Genomic DNA, 14,472 nt, shown 5'->3' with positions numbered 1-14,472 from the left:
AAAGTGACACAATAAAGTACCAATTTCAAGTTAGAAAGAAAACAACGGTACTTGTTCAATACTTTATTTGCTATTTGAGACATAACTTCAGTGGTTTAGTTATATGTATGTTACACAGTGAACAGCTATTCTGTAGACTAACTATTTGAAATTATCACACAATTGTTTTGAATGAAAACATGGTTGCTGCAAAAACTAACGTGTTAGCATCTTATGACTGAGTACTTTTTTCATTATTTCACAATTTGAATAACGTTATTCCATAACACATCTAACATGCTCTGATTTGACATTTTCTATATTTGTAACTTATGATAGAACTGCAAAAAAATTCACAGCACGCGTTGTCTATGTACTTATGCTGTGAAGATGAATATTTTGATGTGTGGTTACGGGTAGTACTGTACTACAGAGGAGAAGCCAAGTTCATTGTAATGGAGCGCAGCGGCTGAGTTCTTGCAGCCAGCTCTGAGGCAAGGCTGATTATCATTCGTTTTCTTAAATGCCCATGAAGTGTTAGAAAACAACACACGACTATTAATGTAAGTACAAACAATGACAACTGTTTTAGATCTGTTAAACACAAAATTAAAAATTGGTGTTGTGAACATGGGGCAACTTTGGAATGGTTTCAGTAATTATATGTTGGGTTAAAATATCACCTTATGCATTCGAAGCAGTAGCTAGAAGCGATATCCGATAGTGCCGGTGGGTTCGAATTAAATGTGGTAGATTTTCTGTTGTCGATCTAATATATCAGCTTCTTTCCCAATTTCGATTATATTGTTACTACTTTCCAGTAAATGTTCTGCCGTTCCTATCTCAGAGGGGTCCGTTTGAGAATCATTATTCTTTTCTATTCGTTTTATTGTGTTTCTATTCGCATCATTTGGACTTTTGTCACTATCACTGTAACTGCTGTCAATGTCGTTCGGGTTAACGTTCTCATCCGAGTCATCGCTAGTGTCGGAAAATTGTTCGCTGCTGTTGGTTTGACTGTCCCCTTGAGCGTTACCGGCTGGTGCGCCTGGAGCTGCCGCAACCGGTGCGGTCATCGATGTCCACCATGTGGAAAATGCTCCTTTCGCTGTGCTTATAGCACCTCCTACCGCTCGACTAGTGTTGTTGACGGCCTGGTTTAACTTACGACCACTCTCGCTATTCTGCATCGTTCTACGAAAAAAAGATATTTAAATTTCTTGTTTCAGGAAGTCTCAACAATAACTTACTGTGCTATTCTTAGCTTCATGTCTGCCACGGAAAGCGTTCCTGCGAATGGATGACCCACTGCTAACCCCTCGAAAGCTGGATTGGTGTCACCACCGCTTCTGATCAGCCAGTCTTGGTAGCATTGAGACGTTTTGAGAGCCATCATGTAGTGGACGTTGAAATGCTCCATTTCCTTAGCGCCATCTATAATATTCAAAGAGATAATTTAATTTTTGTCATTTATCAACCCTTAAATTAGCAAGCGTCCACTCATCTAGACCGTGCATGTTTTGTAGACATCCCAACCAATATGAATGGACCATACCAGTCGAAGGCCACAAGCTCAGCATCAATCCGTTCCATCAAATATTGGGAATATGCACATATTTAAAAAGACCGTGTTACTTTCCCTCGCTTTTTAAGGCTCCCAGTTATTCAAAGATCACACATTAGTTGAAACATCTGCCATCATTCTACTCAGCCCAAACAATGCGTATTTCCTTGCACATTAAAATCTCCCTCAGTTCCTAGCTTATCTCATCAAATCGGAACAAAGTAAAACTATGATTTGTTCAGTAGCTTATCAATCCTACCCGGGAAAAACTTGACCTTATACTCACTGCTCTATCATCGCTGTGATGTGATATTCGTTACGGAATATTGTGTGTTGATACCCAGTAATTTTCCGATTAAATTGAATATAAAATATCGAAAATTGTGGACTCCCCATAATAGCCTGATTGACAAAATGACTACATACCAAAACACACTGACGACTTCAGCAGCGCCACCATGTATCCATAGAACTGCTCCCGAATCCAAACTTCACTACCCTCGGCATCTTCCTTCGGATTCTGCACGTTTCGTATGATGAAATCAGCGAAGCGCAAATCTTCCGTGCTCAGTTGGATCTGTCGCTTCAGCTCAAAGTCGTACACGTCGATGACGGTACCCTCCACATCGACCATCACATCCGCCAGGTGACGTTTCTGCTGGAACAGAACATTCGAAGCTCCAATTATATACCCCTTAACCGATGGATCCGTGAGTAAATCCATATACGGCAACGAGATGTACGGCAGGCAGAGATTGCCCTCGTGAAACATCTTCATCGGTGCGGCCCATTCGTCTGGTTTAATTGCGCACAGACTGGCAAAATTAGACGCGATTGTGTCAACGCTAGTTTCACGTGCCAGTGCCGGGCGAACATTTTGATTCCCTGCGACTTCATCTGTTGGCGACTCGTGTGCGGACTCTGAATCGGGTTTAGCTTCTTTGGTACTGTCGACATCATCTTTTTTCGAATCTTGTAATTGTAAATCTTCAACAGGCTTTCCTAACGAGACTTCAGAAGTAATGGAATCGCAGCGCATTTCCTTTTCAACAGCTGGAAAGCTCGATTCTTCATGTTGTGGAGTACCAAAGCTGGGCATGGGTGACATGGGTCGAGAAGTTCTAAAAAGAAACCGTCATCAAAATATCTGCTTCGTTAACACATCCGTTCTTACATACTTCACACAGGCTACTTCCTGAAAACCTTTAGCCAGCAACTCTGGATGCAGCGAAACGACTCCCAAAATCAGCGAGCAAATGGGTTGCACTGGAGATCCAAAACAAACGACTCGTTTTTGTAGCAGAAGCAACTTGTACAAAATAAGCAGCTTATGACGCCACCTAAAAATATAACGCACGTTGAAAGAAAACTGAAATAGCAAACAAGCAAAAACAAACCCACTTCAGCACAAGCTCCCTCAAAGGCACCCCTATAAAATGCAGTCTCGCTGGATCCAACTCCGAGCATTCCATTGAATGAAGGCAAGCATTCAGCTGTTCATACGCTTTAACAAGGATGTCGGTGCAGGAAAAATCCCCCTGCTCGAAGAATGCATGCGCAATTAGAGACAGTTTAACTTCGACGTAGCCATAGATCGGTATCGATAGCAACGCACACACGGACTTTTGTACGGTGCTTCTGGTGACATCAGCCGTTCGGATTTTCAGCTCCTCCACTGGAATCTGGCGGTAGCAACTTATACCGTAGATCGATTCATGGGGATCGACTAGGCTGGGTAGATTGAAGCAGATGACATCCTGTATAAAATTGTGCGATCCATCGGGAATAGCCAGTGTCGGAAGGTACTTCCACCCCGAAGGGCATTCCTGTTTCCCCTCCGACCCGGCTATCAAGGGCGGATAGGAAAATTCAACCTAGTGGAGAAAAAAAAACATTGTTTTCTTATCAGTGAACGATAACACATATTCAGCACAAAATAATGAATACAATTTTGATTACGCATATTTTGTCGCCCACGTATTATACCAACCTGGCATCCTTTCTTATGATGAAATCCAACAACCAGTATGTGTAAAATCGGTTTCTTGGTATTCATTTTACAAGTCGATTCTGGGAGGGCAAATAAATCACGTAGTAACTAGTTCCCAAATTTTGCCTGTTTCCCGTCTTTAATTCACTTATACTAAAGTGCTACATCATGAGTATCAAAGAAAAAATGCAATCGATTTTTTGTGCACTGTTATCGTTGAAACGATTAGTTTTTGCTCTAGTACTGCCACAAGAAAATCACAAAGAGACACAGAATAGTTTGAGCTCAAATCAATTTTCTTCCTAATTTTCTCGGAAAATTAACCAAGAACAACGAATAAAATTATTTATTTATCGCGGTTTGTTGACATTTTTCCGAACATTGATCCGATTTTTTTTTTTGAATTTTGGCTAAATGTCAAATGACGTTTAGGTGCTTATACGGCAGCGATGCCAGATGTAAGAAGTTGTCTATTATTTCGATCGTGAACCGACAAATGGGTCTAAATAACAAATGTACACAAACGGAGATTTGATTAATATCTTAAAGAGGAGTAAACATACTTCATAATAGATATAAAAACTTATTTATAAACGTTTCACACTTCATGAAAATCAATAAAAAACAAAACGGCGGATCCGACTTTCAACTGTAAACAAACCGCCAGGCGGGGTTCTAAGGTAGTGTACATGGGCGAAACTGACAGCATCATTTTTTACAAGGCCCGTAAATAGAATCGACCTAAACAAAAACCAAATGCTTGTTACGCCTCGGGGGAATAACGAATTTTCCCCTCCGGCGAGCACAGCAAAACCCACATTTGATTTTTGTTTTCTGATGACACTGCAGGGCGAAATTTGGATAGTTGTCAAAACAAGAGGACGACTCGAAAATGGCCTTATCAACATTTCATAACAACACACGGCGAAATTTTTTTTTTTAATTTTATGAACAAAAACGTTATTATTTAAAACATTTTAGTTTTGCTTCCGAAAACTAGTATTGTTTTGAAATATTGCAATTTATTTGAAAGCGCAGTATGCAAACACTGTTAAAATACGATTTAATTTTCTGAAGCGAATTTTCAAAGCTATTTTTATCGATTCGATATCATTGCGATTTCGGCCCTTTGGTCGATTCATGATCGATTTCTCGCTTTGTAGAAAAGGGCCAATCAGCCCGGTGACAACAGCTTCCTTATATTGAGATATCTGACGTTCAAAATACACACATTGAGATTTCGTATTTTTATACTACCGCCCACCCCTCAGGCCCAGAAGCGGTTTATTTGCCTCCCAATTCGCCGTGTAACAGATTTGTTTTCCTTCCAATTTAAGCGTCAAAACGGCACAATACCAACCCAGCTGGATTAGTCTATTGAACTCGTTAGCTAATTTGTGGTGATTTGGTGATGTCATGGCGGCTCGAATGGAGCAACATTAAAAAGAAGGATCACCTAATTTATTATTTTCCATTGCTGAAAAAAGTAGTTTAACACAGCTATTAAGGATTTTATTTTGCTGTTCAAATTAGAGACTCCTCGTTCCACCAGACCTTAACAGAAACATAGATTCCAGTTGGAATCTTAGAAATCCAAAATAAAACAAGTCGATTTTCGGAAATACAAAAAAATGACTTTCAATATAAAAAAGCCATATTCTAGTAATTCAGAAAATCTTCGGAATTAAACCCACATCTCCCCAGACATTAAATCCTCCGGCAGAAGCCGTTCCGTTAGGTTTCTGTCAGACCGGAACCGGAGTAAAACGCAAGATGAATTTTAATAGGAGGCGCACCGAAACTATCGCAACCCAGGCAATAAATTAGCATGCAAAATGTGTCTTAACGGCTATCTGATATACATTAAAGTTTCTTTTTGCAAAATATTCGGCTACGTTGATGCTGTTGCCATGAAAATGCTTTTGACGTAGGACTACGTCTTTGTTTTCGATATAGGGGTGCACGTTGCAAATTCTACAAAAATGGTATGTAACGAAAAGTAGTCCAATTTTAAACGCATATAATTCAGCCATCTCACGATAAATTTTAAATTTTTTTGCGCATATCGCCCCGAAATACTTCTAAGAATACATTCCAATAGATAAACCCAAAGATTTTTTATATAATGGCATTAAAAACTTAAATAATGAACAACCTAGTCAAAATATCACGCATTTACACACAGAAGATAGCGCTTCCCTAGTCCAGCACGACAGATTTGTGTACCTAGCGCGCTACGCTTCTATGAATGACGTCATCATCGACTATTTAAACGGACGGATTTCGCCGCACCAGCTCAGTTGCCGGTTGAACAGCAGATCACTGCGCTGTGTATTTTCACAACCAGTGTAGCTGAGTTAGAAGTCCGTTCCACTGCCTGTGGTGGTACGCTACCCAGTGAATGTGAACACTATGCTATCTTTTGTGTTGTGCTCGTTTCCAGCACACTTTTATGTATAATTATTTGTACACAAAATAGTTTGGACATGCGAGCTTCATTTGCAAACACGGTTAACATAGTGTCGTGGTATTAGTTGTCTCTTTCGCTCTACCCATCATCATCAGCGTTGATTCATTTTGCTTTGTGCGCTTGGGTTTAATGTTTGAGGCGAATGTGTAGGTAGGTAGATCTTATTTGTTACTAAATTGCATAAAGAAAGTTTATTATTTACGTTCAATCAATTCATTGATTCATTTCCCCTTCACGTGATTCATTTCCACTCAGCCTATAGTATTTTGATTCTACTAGTAGGTACATACTACAAAGCCTATTTATGAATGAATACGCTGCCCCTTGAAAACCGTTGCAAAAACGCATCTTGTCCATATATAAAATTGTTTTCGATTCTTGTATATTTATAGTTATGATATATGATTAAGACCATTGCATTCGCTATATTTGTGCTTTCGGAAAGTTACAATAATGGCAAAATATAACTAGAATGCTTGGTCTATACATGAAATGTCTAAAAGTTGATTTTTCTTCACTGGTCCGGGTTTTTACCACACACAATCGAAAAGTTTTTACAAGCTAATCTTATGCTATAAAGATTTAGTTCCAGATATTTGTTTGGTCACAGTTTTCTGCCTTCATTCTTCAGATCTTCTTAAATAAGTTTAATCGGATTCGATCACCTACTACAAATTAAATGACCTGATAACCAAGAAGGTTTGGTTCAATATGTAATATTCGATGTTGATTAGTTGTGATTAAACCGTACGTAAGAAATATATTTGATTTATTATTACTATAAATGTACCAAGAAAATAAATATTTTACATTAAGTGGTATAGTCCTACGTCTACAGCTCGTGCTTGTAGTTTTTTAATATATTCCTTGTCTTGACGCGAGTCTTTGTTTTTTTTTCTTTTTTAAGGATTTTTATGAACGTTTCCACTGGAAAACAGACAGAGAAAGAATGACCTGAACGGTGAGAATGAAGAAAACGGTGAAAATTCACCTTTTTATTAGAAACACTGAGAAAAGATATGTCCTCAAGGCGCTATCGCATCGGCAATTTCCCAGTCTCTAGTTGAGTGCGTTAACCACTCTGCCATCGAGCAACTGTGATGATGTCATCACAGATTCCCGATAGTTTTGTGATCACTTCTACTGCTTCCTACTAATGGACCCATCGACCCCCAATGTCTTCTATAAGAAAATCGTCACTTCTCCCTCTCCTCGATCAGAAGACATATCTTTTCTCAGTGTTTCCAAGAAAAAGGTGAATTGTCATCGTTTTTTCATTCTCGCTGTTCCCGTCATTCTTTATCTGTCTATTTTCCAGTGGACATGTTCCTAAAAAAATTGTTTTCGCTCTCGGGCCTTTATTTTTTCGTTTAAAATAGGCTCGAAACACAATCAAAAATCATGCCCAGCAATCGAGTGTTTTATTGAATAACAGAAGATGTCATTTTTCTTAGCTTTCTGCTCAGCCAATGAAGAAATATATTAAACATGCAATATATGAAAAGGACAATGCCATTAGCAACTGAGCTAATTAAATTAACGTTCACACATGCCGAATATGCCTATAACCCATTTGGAAATGTTATAAAATAAAATAGTGAAAAGCCAATATTTCATTTAACATTTTAGCAAGATGCCAAAAGTAAATGACTAAAAAGCCAAGCGATCAAAGTAAAAGGTCAATAAGCTTTTCGATCAAAAAAATTAAAAAAAAATTAAGACACTTTATAAAAACATATAAGTAACAAATAGCCAGAAAACTTTTGAAGATTCCCTGCTAAACATCGTATGATTTAAGAGCCTAACGACCCGTTCAGGGTATAATCGAAACAATGTGTGGGATCGTTGCACTATATAGATTAAAGGTCGTGTACAGTCGTGATTCGCTGGTTGGACATGTTTTAACTGGACCGCTTTTTAGTTTGACCTTCGCTAGTTGAACCATTGTCCAACTAAAAAGCATCTGAATGTCAAAATCTTATGTCAAATTTACTTTGACAATCAATCTGACAATTATTAGAGATGTGAATAGATGCAATTACACTACTAACGTCTCCTTTGGAGAGTTTTTGACATCTGTCAGTCGGTCCAACTAACGAATCAAATTCGTTAGTTGGACAGAGGTGTGGCCCAACCAGCGAATCACGACTGTACAATTCTTTTTATTAGGGTTAGTAAAGGGCCAATGTGCCAAGCAGTGAAAGTAAAAAACCAAATATCTTTTTTGAGAAAAAGCTGCTGATACCATTGCATGTTATCAAAATACAAATCAAAATACAACGACTTGTTTGAATAAAATTCGCCCTCGTTTGTAAATAGTGGATAGATATGTATTAGCTAGAACCAACGTTCTATGTTTTTAACGCTAGAAAATACGGGGGGACACGTTACTTCAGAATATTTTTTATATTCCGTTCACTTTTGCATGAATTTGTATTTTTTCCGGTAATTTTATAAAAATTAAAACAATTTTCGAACAAATTGTTAAAAAAAATTCGAAGAAATTACAACAAATCTATCCAATCTCAACCAAATTTGCTCGAATTTTGCCCAATTTGATGTAACTAGCAACTCTGTATACTCTACATTCGAATATTTCAATAATTCTGGCAACAAAATTTCTGTTTTTGTTTTGATTAGGTCATGCAGTTATGCTGCTGAAAATGTTTTGTTTTGGTTTCATCGAGCAATGAAACTGTCAAAACATGAATTTCGAGCAATCCATTTTTTTCATGACGCATTTCAAACTATCTTCGGCTATTCCAAACCATTCTCAAGCAATATTGGAAATGCGAACCCATTTCGAACTAACCAATGCCAATCTTCATCAATCCTTTCAAAAAAAAAATATAACTACTAGAGGTCGCATGTCGCTGCTAACACTGATAATTTATCATCTCGCTCTTACATATGATAGGCCCATTAGTTTAACACATATTGCCCCGGATACACACATGTCAAAGTAATAGGATACAACATGCTAGAGCGAGACCCCATGTTACAGTCCTTGAATACATGGAAACAGTAGCGCTTTGCTTCCTCTAGTAGTTATAATCTCTTTTATTCGTTCAGAATAATAAATAACAAATCACGAATAGTGTCGTTCCCCTCGAGAAAATACCATTATTTGACTGGTACCAATAATGAAAGCTAGCTGGCGCGTCGAACGGACAAGCGGTAGTTATTAAATTCTGGCCTCCCTGGCTCATTCCGAATACCATCAAATGAAAGAAGCGTTGCTTTTCTGATGCGTGTAAACTTTTAATGAAACTTTCTTGGAAGGGTAAAATTTTTGTTTGGCTAGTCCCGAACGCCGAATTTTCAAGAAAAGCGTAGTTTTTGACGTAGTTATTGGTGATTTCGTTTGCTCAAGTGTACAACTTTGTTGTTTGCGGTAAGTTAAAGATAAAATGTGCACGAATTTTTTAATTTACCTGCTCGAAAATGCATGAATATGAATGGCATTTTTTCCAATATTGTTTTGCTGCTTTGACATTTAGGTACGTCAGACGTTCTCTTATACAAAGAGCAAAAATAATAGGATTTGCGAGCTAGTAGGATTAGTCATACCTTATAGTAATGTTATTGCAAAAGTTCTAAAACAAATTTGATAGATTGGGTTTTTGGGCGGCTTATTAGTTTCCGTTGTTTCCAGCTCTGAACAACAGCTGACGTACGTGTCGTGAAATGGCTGCTGGGTCAACGCTGCAAAAGGCGATCGATATCGTAACGAAGGCCACTGAAGAGGATCGCAACAAGAACTACGAGGAAGCGTTACGCCTGTACGAACATGGGGTGGAGTACTTTCTGCATGCCATTAAATGTAAGTTATTGCTGTCCTCTAGTAATATGAAGCGATGTTAGTGGAGTTTAAATTAGGATGATTTACGTTCTTAAATTTTTCCTTCATTGTAGACGAGGCGCAGGGTGATAAAGCAAAGGATTCTATTCGAACGAAATGTCTCCAATACTTGGACCGAGCGGAGAAATTGAAGGCATACTTGAAGAAGGGCAAAAAGAAACCAGTTAAGGATGGCGGTAGTAGTTCGAAGGAAGATAAGGGTAAAAAGGAGGGCGATAGTTCCGATTCCGATTCGGATGATCCAGAAAAGAAGAAACTACAATCGAAATTGGAGGGGGCAATCATCGTGGAAAAACCGCACGTCAAATGGTCCGACGTAGCCGGTTTGGAAGGAGCGAAGGAAGCGCTGAAAGAAGCGGTCATCCTTCCGATTAAGTTTCCACATTTGTTCACAGGGAAACGTATTCCGTGGAAAGGCATTCTATTGTTCGGGGTAGGAATAGCTAATTGTATTGTACTGATTGGTGACAGCTGTTGGTAACGTATAAAATTTCTTTACAGCCACCAGGAACCGGTAAATCTTATTTGGCAAAAGCAGTAGCCACCGAAGCAAACAATTCGACTTTCTTCTCCGTGTCCAGTTCGGATCTAGTATCCAAATGGCTAGGAGAATCGGAAAAGCTAGTGAAAAATCTTTTTGAATTAGCTCGCACCCATAAACCAAGCATTATTTTTATCGACGAAGTAGATTCACTATGTTCTTCACGATCGGACAATGAGAGTGAAAGTGCACGTCGTATCAAGACCGAATTTCTCGTCCAGATGCAGGGTGTCGGTAGTGATAACGACGGAATTCTTGTACTAGGAGCTACCAACACTCCGTGGATCCTTGACTCGGCTATCAGAAGACGATTTGAGAAACGCATATACATCCCGCTACCCGAAGAGCACGCTCGTTTGGTCATGTTCAAGCTGCATCTGGGAAATACGGCTCACTGTTTGTCGGAGGAAAACATTCGTACGTTGGCTAAGAAAACGGAAGGATATTCCGGGGCGGATATCTCGATTGTGGTTCGAGACGGACTAATGCAACCGGTACGAAAGGTTCAATCTTCAACCCACTTCAAGAGAATAACTGGACCATCACCGACCGATAAGGAAACCATATGCAACGATCTGCTGGTGCCGTGCAGTCCCGGGGATCCTGATGCGATCGAGATGACCTGGATGGAGGTACCGAGCGACAAACTGTCCGTTCCTCCGGTGACAATGGTAAGTCGAAAAAAGTGCAATATTTGCCAATTGAAAGTCTGGGCAGCAATTGTCAGCAACATCAATAACGAAATCAAATGTTTTCTAGGGCGACATACTGAAATCGTTGTCAAGTACCAAACCTACCGTAAATGAGGAGGACATGAAAAAGCTGGACAAATTTACGGAAGACTTTGGCCAAGAAGGTTAGCGCGGCAAAGCTGGCAAATCGATTTATGTTGCCTTTTGTCCTAGCGTGCGCACCCTGCTTGTCCTGTATGCGTTTTCTCTGTAAGTCTACGGTTCTTTTAAATAATAAATGCCAGGAATCACCAGCTAAACGAAGGATTATATGACTTTATTCGAGAGAGTTTATAACTTAATAGATATTTTGTAGATTTATGCAGTAAATTGCTACAAATAAATGTTGGCATCTGGACCTGTTAAAATTTGTTCGATATTTAAATTAAGTTTCACTACTTTACGAATGAGGGTCGCATGCACCAAAAACAGAAAGAAACAAAATAAATTTGAGAAACCCGATGTAACAATAATTTAAGTCTAATATATTCTCTGGACTTTTGCTCGAGTACAGTTGCATGTGTTGTTGACTGAAAAAAAAATCTACAATACAAAACTGGCTTCGGAATCATGATTGGAGATCAATAAAATGTTATCGCTGGAAATTGTTATAGACAAAACTTGTGATAGAGAGAAAATCCTTTCCCGAGCAGTTTGTACTCATATTAATAACGGTATAAAGCATTCATTCCACACTTAAGGTCAATTTCATCAACCACGCATAACTGTTAAACCGGGTTTAATGTAAACTGAAGCATATGAATGTAAAGGCATGTACATCTACATTTTTATGTTTTACAAATTAAATTGGAGAATTTGCGTTTCGACTTCGTCTCGTCAGAATCCGGCACCAACTTTGTGACAAGACTAAGATAAGCGCCGGATTGACGCTAGCTCCAAAAAACGAAAGCACACTATTTGTGTTTCTGAGCAAACAGCTAGTCCTGTGTGATGTTCCGCTAGAAAAGGGTTCTGATTAAGCTGATGTATCCGGTGCTAGTCCTGTCACTAAGTTAGTGTCGGATTCTGATGAGACGAAGTCGAAACGCAAGTTCCATAACTAATTTAGTTATAGGTTTTGTGCTCTTCATTTTCTCTTTAATGGAGAAAAAATAGTTTTTACCTAATTTTTTCTCCATTAAGGCGAAATATAGCATAGTTTTACAAATTGCTTTTATACTTTGACAGTAAGGTGCGTAACATCTGATACATAAACAGTAACAGCAACAAAAATCCCAATTCGTATTTAGTTCTTACATTACCTGTTATTTTTTGTTGTAACCTTTGCGTTGAGTTTTACGAGTTCAAAAAAGCAATTCAAAGAATCTGCAACATTGTACATTGTGGACGGTGGAACCAATTTCAAACACGAAATGCTGCGACAGACTTATACTTCGTGGAATGATTGTTAAATCAACGCTGCAAAAGGAGATCAATATCATAACGAAGGCCACCACAGAGGATCAAAGTACTACATACAAGGAAGTGTTACGAAGGTTACGAACGATACCAGCAGGTAGGGGAATAGTTCCTGCATGCCATCGAACGTAAGTTATTGCAGTATTAATTTAATCGCCTATCAATGGAAAAGGTAGCATATGGATGAGTCACGTTTTTTTGTTTTTTATTGCAGAGGCGTGGAATAACAAAGCAAAATATTCAACCCGAAGTAAATAATTTCGATGCTCGGATTAAACGGATATGTTGACTAACTTGCTTACTTGTAGAAGGTCACCCAATGAAACCAATGGACAGCAGTAATGTTTCAAGAAGTGATAGTAGCTTTAAACACAAGGACGGTATTTGTTCAAATCTATCGCAATCAAAATTGGAAGGAACAATCTTCGTGGAAAACCCACGCATCCAATGGTCAGACGTCGTTGGTCTAGAAGAAGCGAAGAAAGCACTCAGAGAATCTGTTATTCTACCGATAAAAAATCAGAATTTATTCGAGGAGAAACGTATCCCATCAAAAAACATTCTATTGTTTGGGGTATACATTTTTTTTGTAACTGTTAGTATCGTATTAAATTTATTTTTTAGCTTCCAGGAACCGGCAAATCTTATTTGGCGAAAGCAGTCGCCACTGAAGCCGAAAAACCCACTTTCTTCTCGGTTCCCAGTTCAAATCTAGTATGCGGACACCTCAAACAATCCGAAGCACTTATGAAAAATCTTTTCGATCTGGCTCGCACCCATAAATCAAGCATAATTTTTGTAGATGATGTAGATTTGCTGTACTGTTCACAATTGGCGAATGAAACTGTATGTCGTATCAAAAGCGAATTCCTGCTTCAGATGCAGGGTGATAACGATGGAATTTTCGTTCTGGGAGCTACTAACAAGCCGTGGATTCTAGAACCGGCAATCAGAAGACAATTTGATCTACGCATATACATTCCGCTACCCGAGCAGGACGCACGTTTGGCCATGTTTAAGCTTCACCTGGGTAATGCAGATCACTGCCTCTCGGAGGAGAACATCCGCACGTTGGCTAATCAATCAGAAGGGTATTCTGGGGCGGATATCTTATGTGTGATAAGAGACGGACTTATGCAACCGGTTCGAGAAGTTCAGTCAGCAACCCACTTCAAGAAAATAAGTGGACCATCACCGATCGATAAAGAAACCATATGCAATGATTTGTTAGTTCCGTGCAGTTCCGGAGATCCCGATGCGATCGAGATGACCTGGATGGAGGTACCGAGCGACAAACTGTCTCCTCTTCCAATGACAATGGTGAGTCAATTTTGGTGCAATCTAGGAGCAAGGTTTACAGACACGCTTGATATATCATCGTTATTGATGAATCGTATTTTGCAGAGTGACATGCTGATCTCGCTGGCAAGTACTAACTATACCATGAATAACGCGAACATGAAAAAGTTGAACACATTTATGGAAGACTTCGGCCAGGCAGGGTAGCATGGTATAACTAGTAATTTTAAATTAACTACTTTTCCAAATGCAGTGTACAGATAGGTCGATAGCTTTTACAAGTTTTTTGTGTAAATCAAAGTATGATTGTCAAATAAATAGTAATTTTCTTTTTATTATTATTTATTTAGGGTTTTAACCACGAGGGTCATTCGACTTCGAAAAAGAAACTGTGGTATACATGTCATTAACCAAAGCGTGATTGATAATAGTAGTTTGAAAGGAAAGGATAAGCATAATCATAAGAGATCGCACGTAGTTGCTACTCCGCTATTGACCAGAACCAATTAGGCAATCCATGAGACGTTTCTGATCAGCTGATTATTTCTTTTTTACATCTTCTGACGTTACTCCGAGAGGAGCGACGTCCGAGAATATAGTTGACTCGATCCAACATC

At 38.9% G+C, this 14,472-nt stretch overlaps 3 protein-coding genes across 7 annotated transcripts; 2 read left to right on the top strand and 1 right to left on the bottom strand.

Moving 5' to 3' along the window:
* Nucleotides 1-50: 50 nt before the first annotated feature.
* On the bottom strand, nt 51-3,937 carry LOC131681737 (late secretory pathway protein AVL9 homolog). The gene is made up of 6 exons (XM_058962729.1): nt 3,534-3,937; nt 2,945-3,417; nt 2,722-2,883; nt 1,970-2,664; nt 1,230-1,413; nt 51-1,173 (listed from the first exon to the last, which is right to left on the bottom strand). The coding sequence occupies exons 1-6, from the start codon at nt 3,597-3,599 to the stop codon at nt 720-722; spliced, it is 2,034 nt and encodes a 677-aa protein (XP_058818712.1). The 5' UTR covers nt 3,600-3,937; the 3' UTR covers nt 51-719.
* Nucleotides 3,938-9,239: 5,302 nt separating this feature from the next.
* LOC131681689 (vacuolar protein sorting-associated protein 4-like) lies at nt 9,240-11,742 on the top strand. 3 transcript variants are annotated; one of them, XM_058962656.1, is made up of 5 exons: nt 9,240-9,397; nt 9,659-9,826; nt 9,919-10,298; nt 10,367-11,077; nt 11,166-11,742. In XM_058962656.1, the coding sequence occupies exons 2-5, from the start codon at nt 9,691-9,693 to the stop codon at nt 11,265-11,267; spliced, it is 1,329 nt and encodes a 442-aa protein (XP_058818639.1). In that variant the 5' UTR covers nt 9,240-9,397; nt 9,659-9,690; the 3' UTR covers nt 11,268-11,742. The 3 variants fall into 3 exon arrangements, with proteins under 3 accessions (XP_058818639.1, XP_058818654.1, XP_058818646.1); XM_058962671.1 differs by having other exon boundaries at nt 9,261-9,397; nt 9,618-9,826; XM_058962663.1 differs by lacking the exon at nt 9,240-9,397 and having other exon boundaries at nt 9,586-9,826.
* A 463-nt stretch (nt 11,743-12,205) lies between these two features.
* LOC131681707 (vacuolar protein sorting-associated protein 4-like) lies at nt 12,206-14,153 on the top strand. 3 transcript variants are annotated; one of them, XM_058962681.1, is made up of 5 exons: nt 12,206-12,653; nt 12,771-12,806; nt 12,865-13,130; nt 13,181-13,876; nt 13,961-14,153. In XM_058962681.1, exons 1-5 carry the CDS (start codon nt 12,539-12,541, stop codon nt 14,060-14,062), a joined length of 1,215 nt encoding a protein of 404 aa, XP_058818664.1. In that variant the 5' UTR covers nt 12,206-12,538; the 3' UTR covers nt 14,063-14,153. The 3 variants fall into 3 exon arrangements, with proteins under 3 accessions (XP_058818664.1, XP_058818676.1, XP_058818669.1); XM_058962686.1 differs by having other exon boundaries at nt 12,208-12,684; nt 13,961-14,152; XM_058962693.1 differs by having other exon boundaries at nt 12,207-12,684; nt 12,771-13,130.
* The last annotated feature ends 319 nt before the right edge of the window (nt 14,154-14,472 follow it).

This window comes from Topomyia yanbarensis, chromosome 1, assembly GCF_030247195.1.
Source record: "Topomyia yanbarensis strain Yona2022 chromosome 1, ASM3024719v1, whole genome shotgun sequence".
In the NCBI taxonomy this organism is placed as follows: domain Eukaryota; kingdom Metazoa; phylum Arthropoda; class Insecta; order Diptera; family Culicidae; genus Topomyia; species Topomyia yanbarensis.
This window is presented reverse-complemented; position numbering and strand designations above follow the sequence as displayed.

Bases quoted from the DNA above. Each gene is read 5' to 3' on its own strand.
- LOC131681737 (XM_058962729.1), bottom strand. From the start codon at position 3,599: ATGAATACCAAGAAACCGATTTTACACATACTGGTTGTTGGATTTCAT. The intron at 2,884-2,944 runs GTGGGTTTGTTT...TTATATTTTTAG, and splicing joins TTGAGGGAGCTTGTGCTGAA to GTGGCGTCATAAGCTGCTTA. The intron at 1,174-1,229 runs GTAAGTTATTGT...TTTTTTTCGTAG, and splicing joins ATGAAGCTAAGAATAGCACA to AACGATGCAGAATAGCGAGA.
- LOC131681689 (XM_058962656.1), top strand. From the start codon at position 9,691: ATGGCTGCTGGGTCAACGCTGCAAAAGGCGATCGATATCGTAACGAAG. The intron at 10,299-10,366 runs GTAGGAATAGCT...ATTTCTTTACAG, and splicing joins AAGGCATTCTATTGTTCGGG to CCACCAGGAACCGGTAAATC. The intron at 11,078-11,165 runs GTAAGTCGAAAA...AATGTTTTCTAG, and splicing joins CCGTTCCTCCGGTGACAATG to GGCGACATACTGAAATCGTT.
- LOC131681707 (XM_058962681.1), top strand. From the start codon at position 12,539: ATGATTGTTAAATCAACGCTGCAAAAGGAGATCAATATCATAACGAAG. The intron at 13,131-13,180 runs GTATACATTTTT...TTTATTTTTTAG, and splicing joins AAAACATTCTATTGTTTGGG to CTTCCAGGAACCGGCAAATC. The intron at 13,877-13,960 runs GTGAGTCAATTT...CGTATTTTGCAG, and splicing joins CTCCTCTTCCAATGACAATG to AGTGACATGCTGATCTCGCT.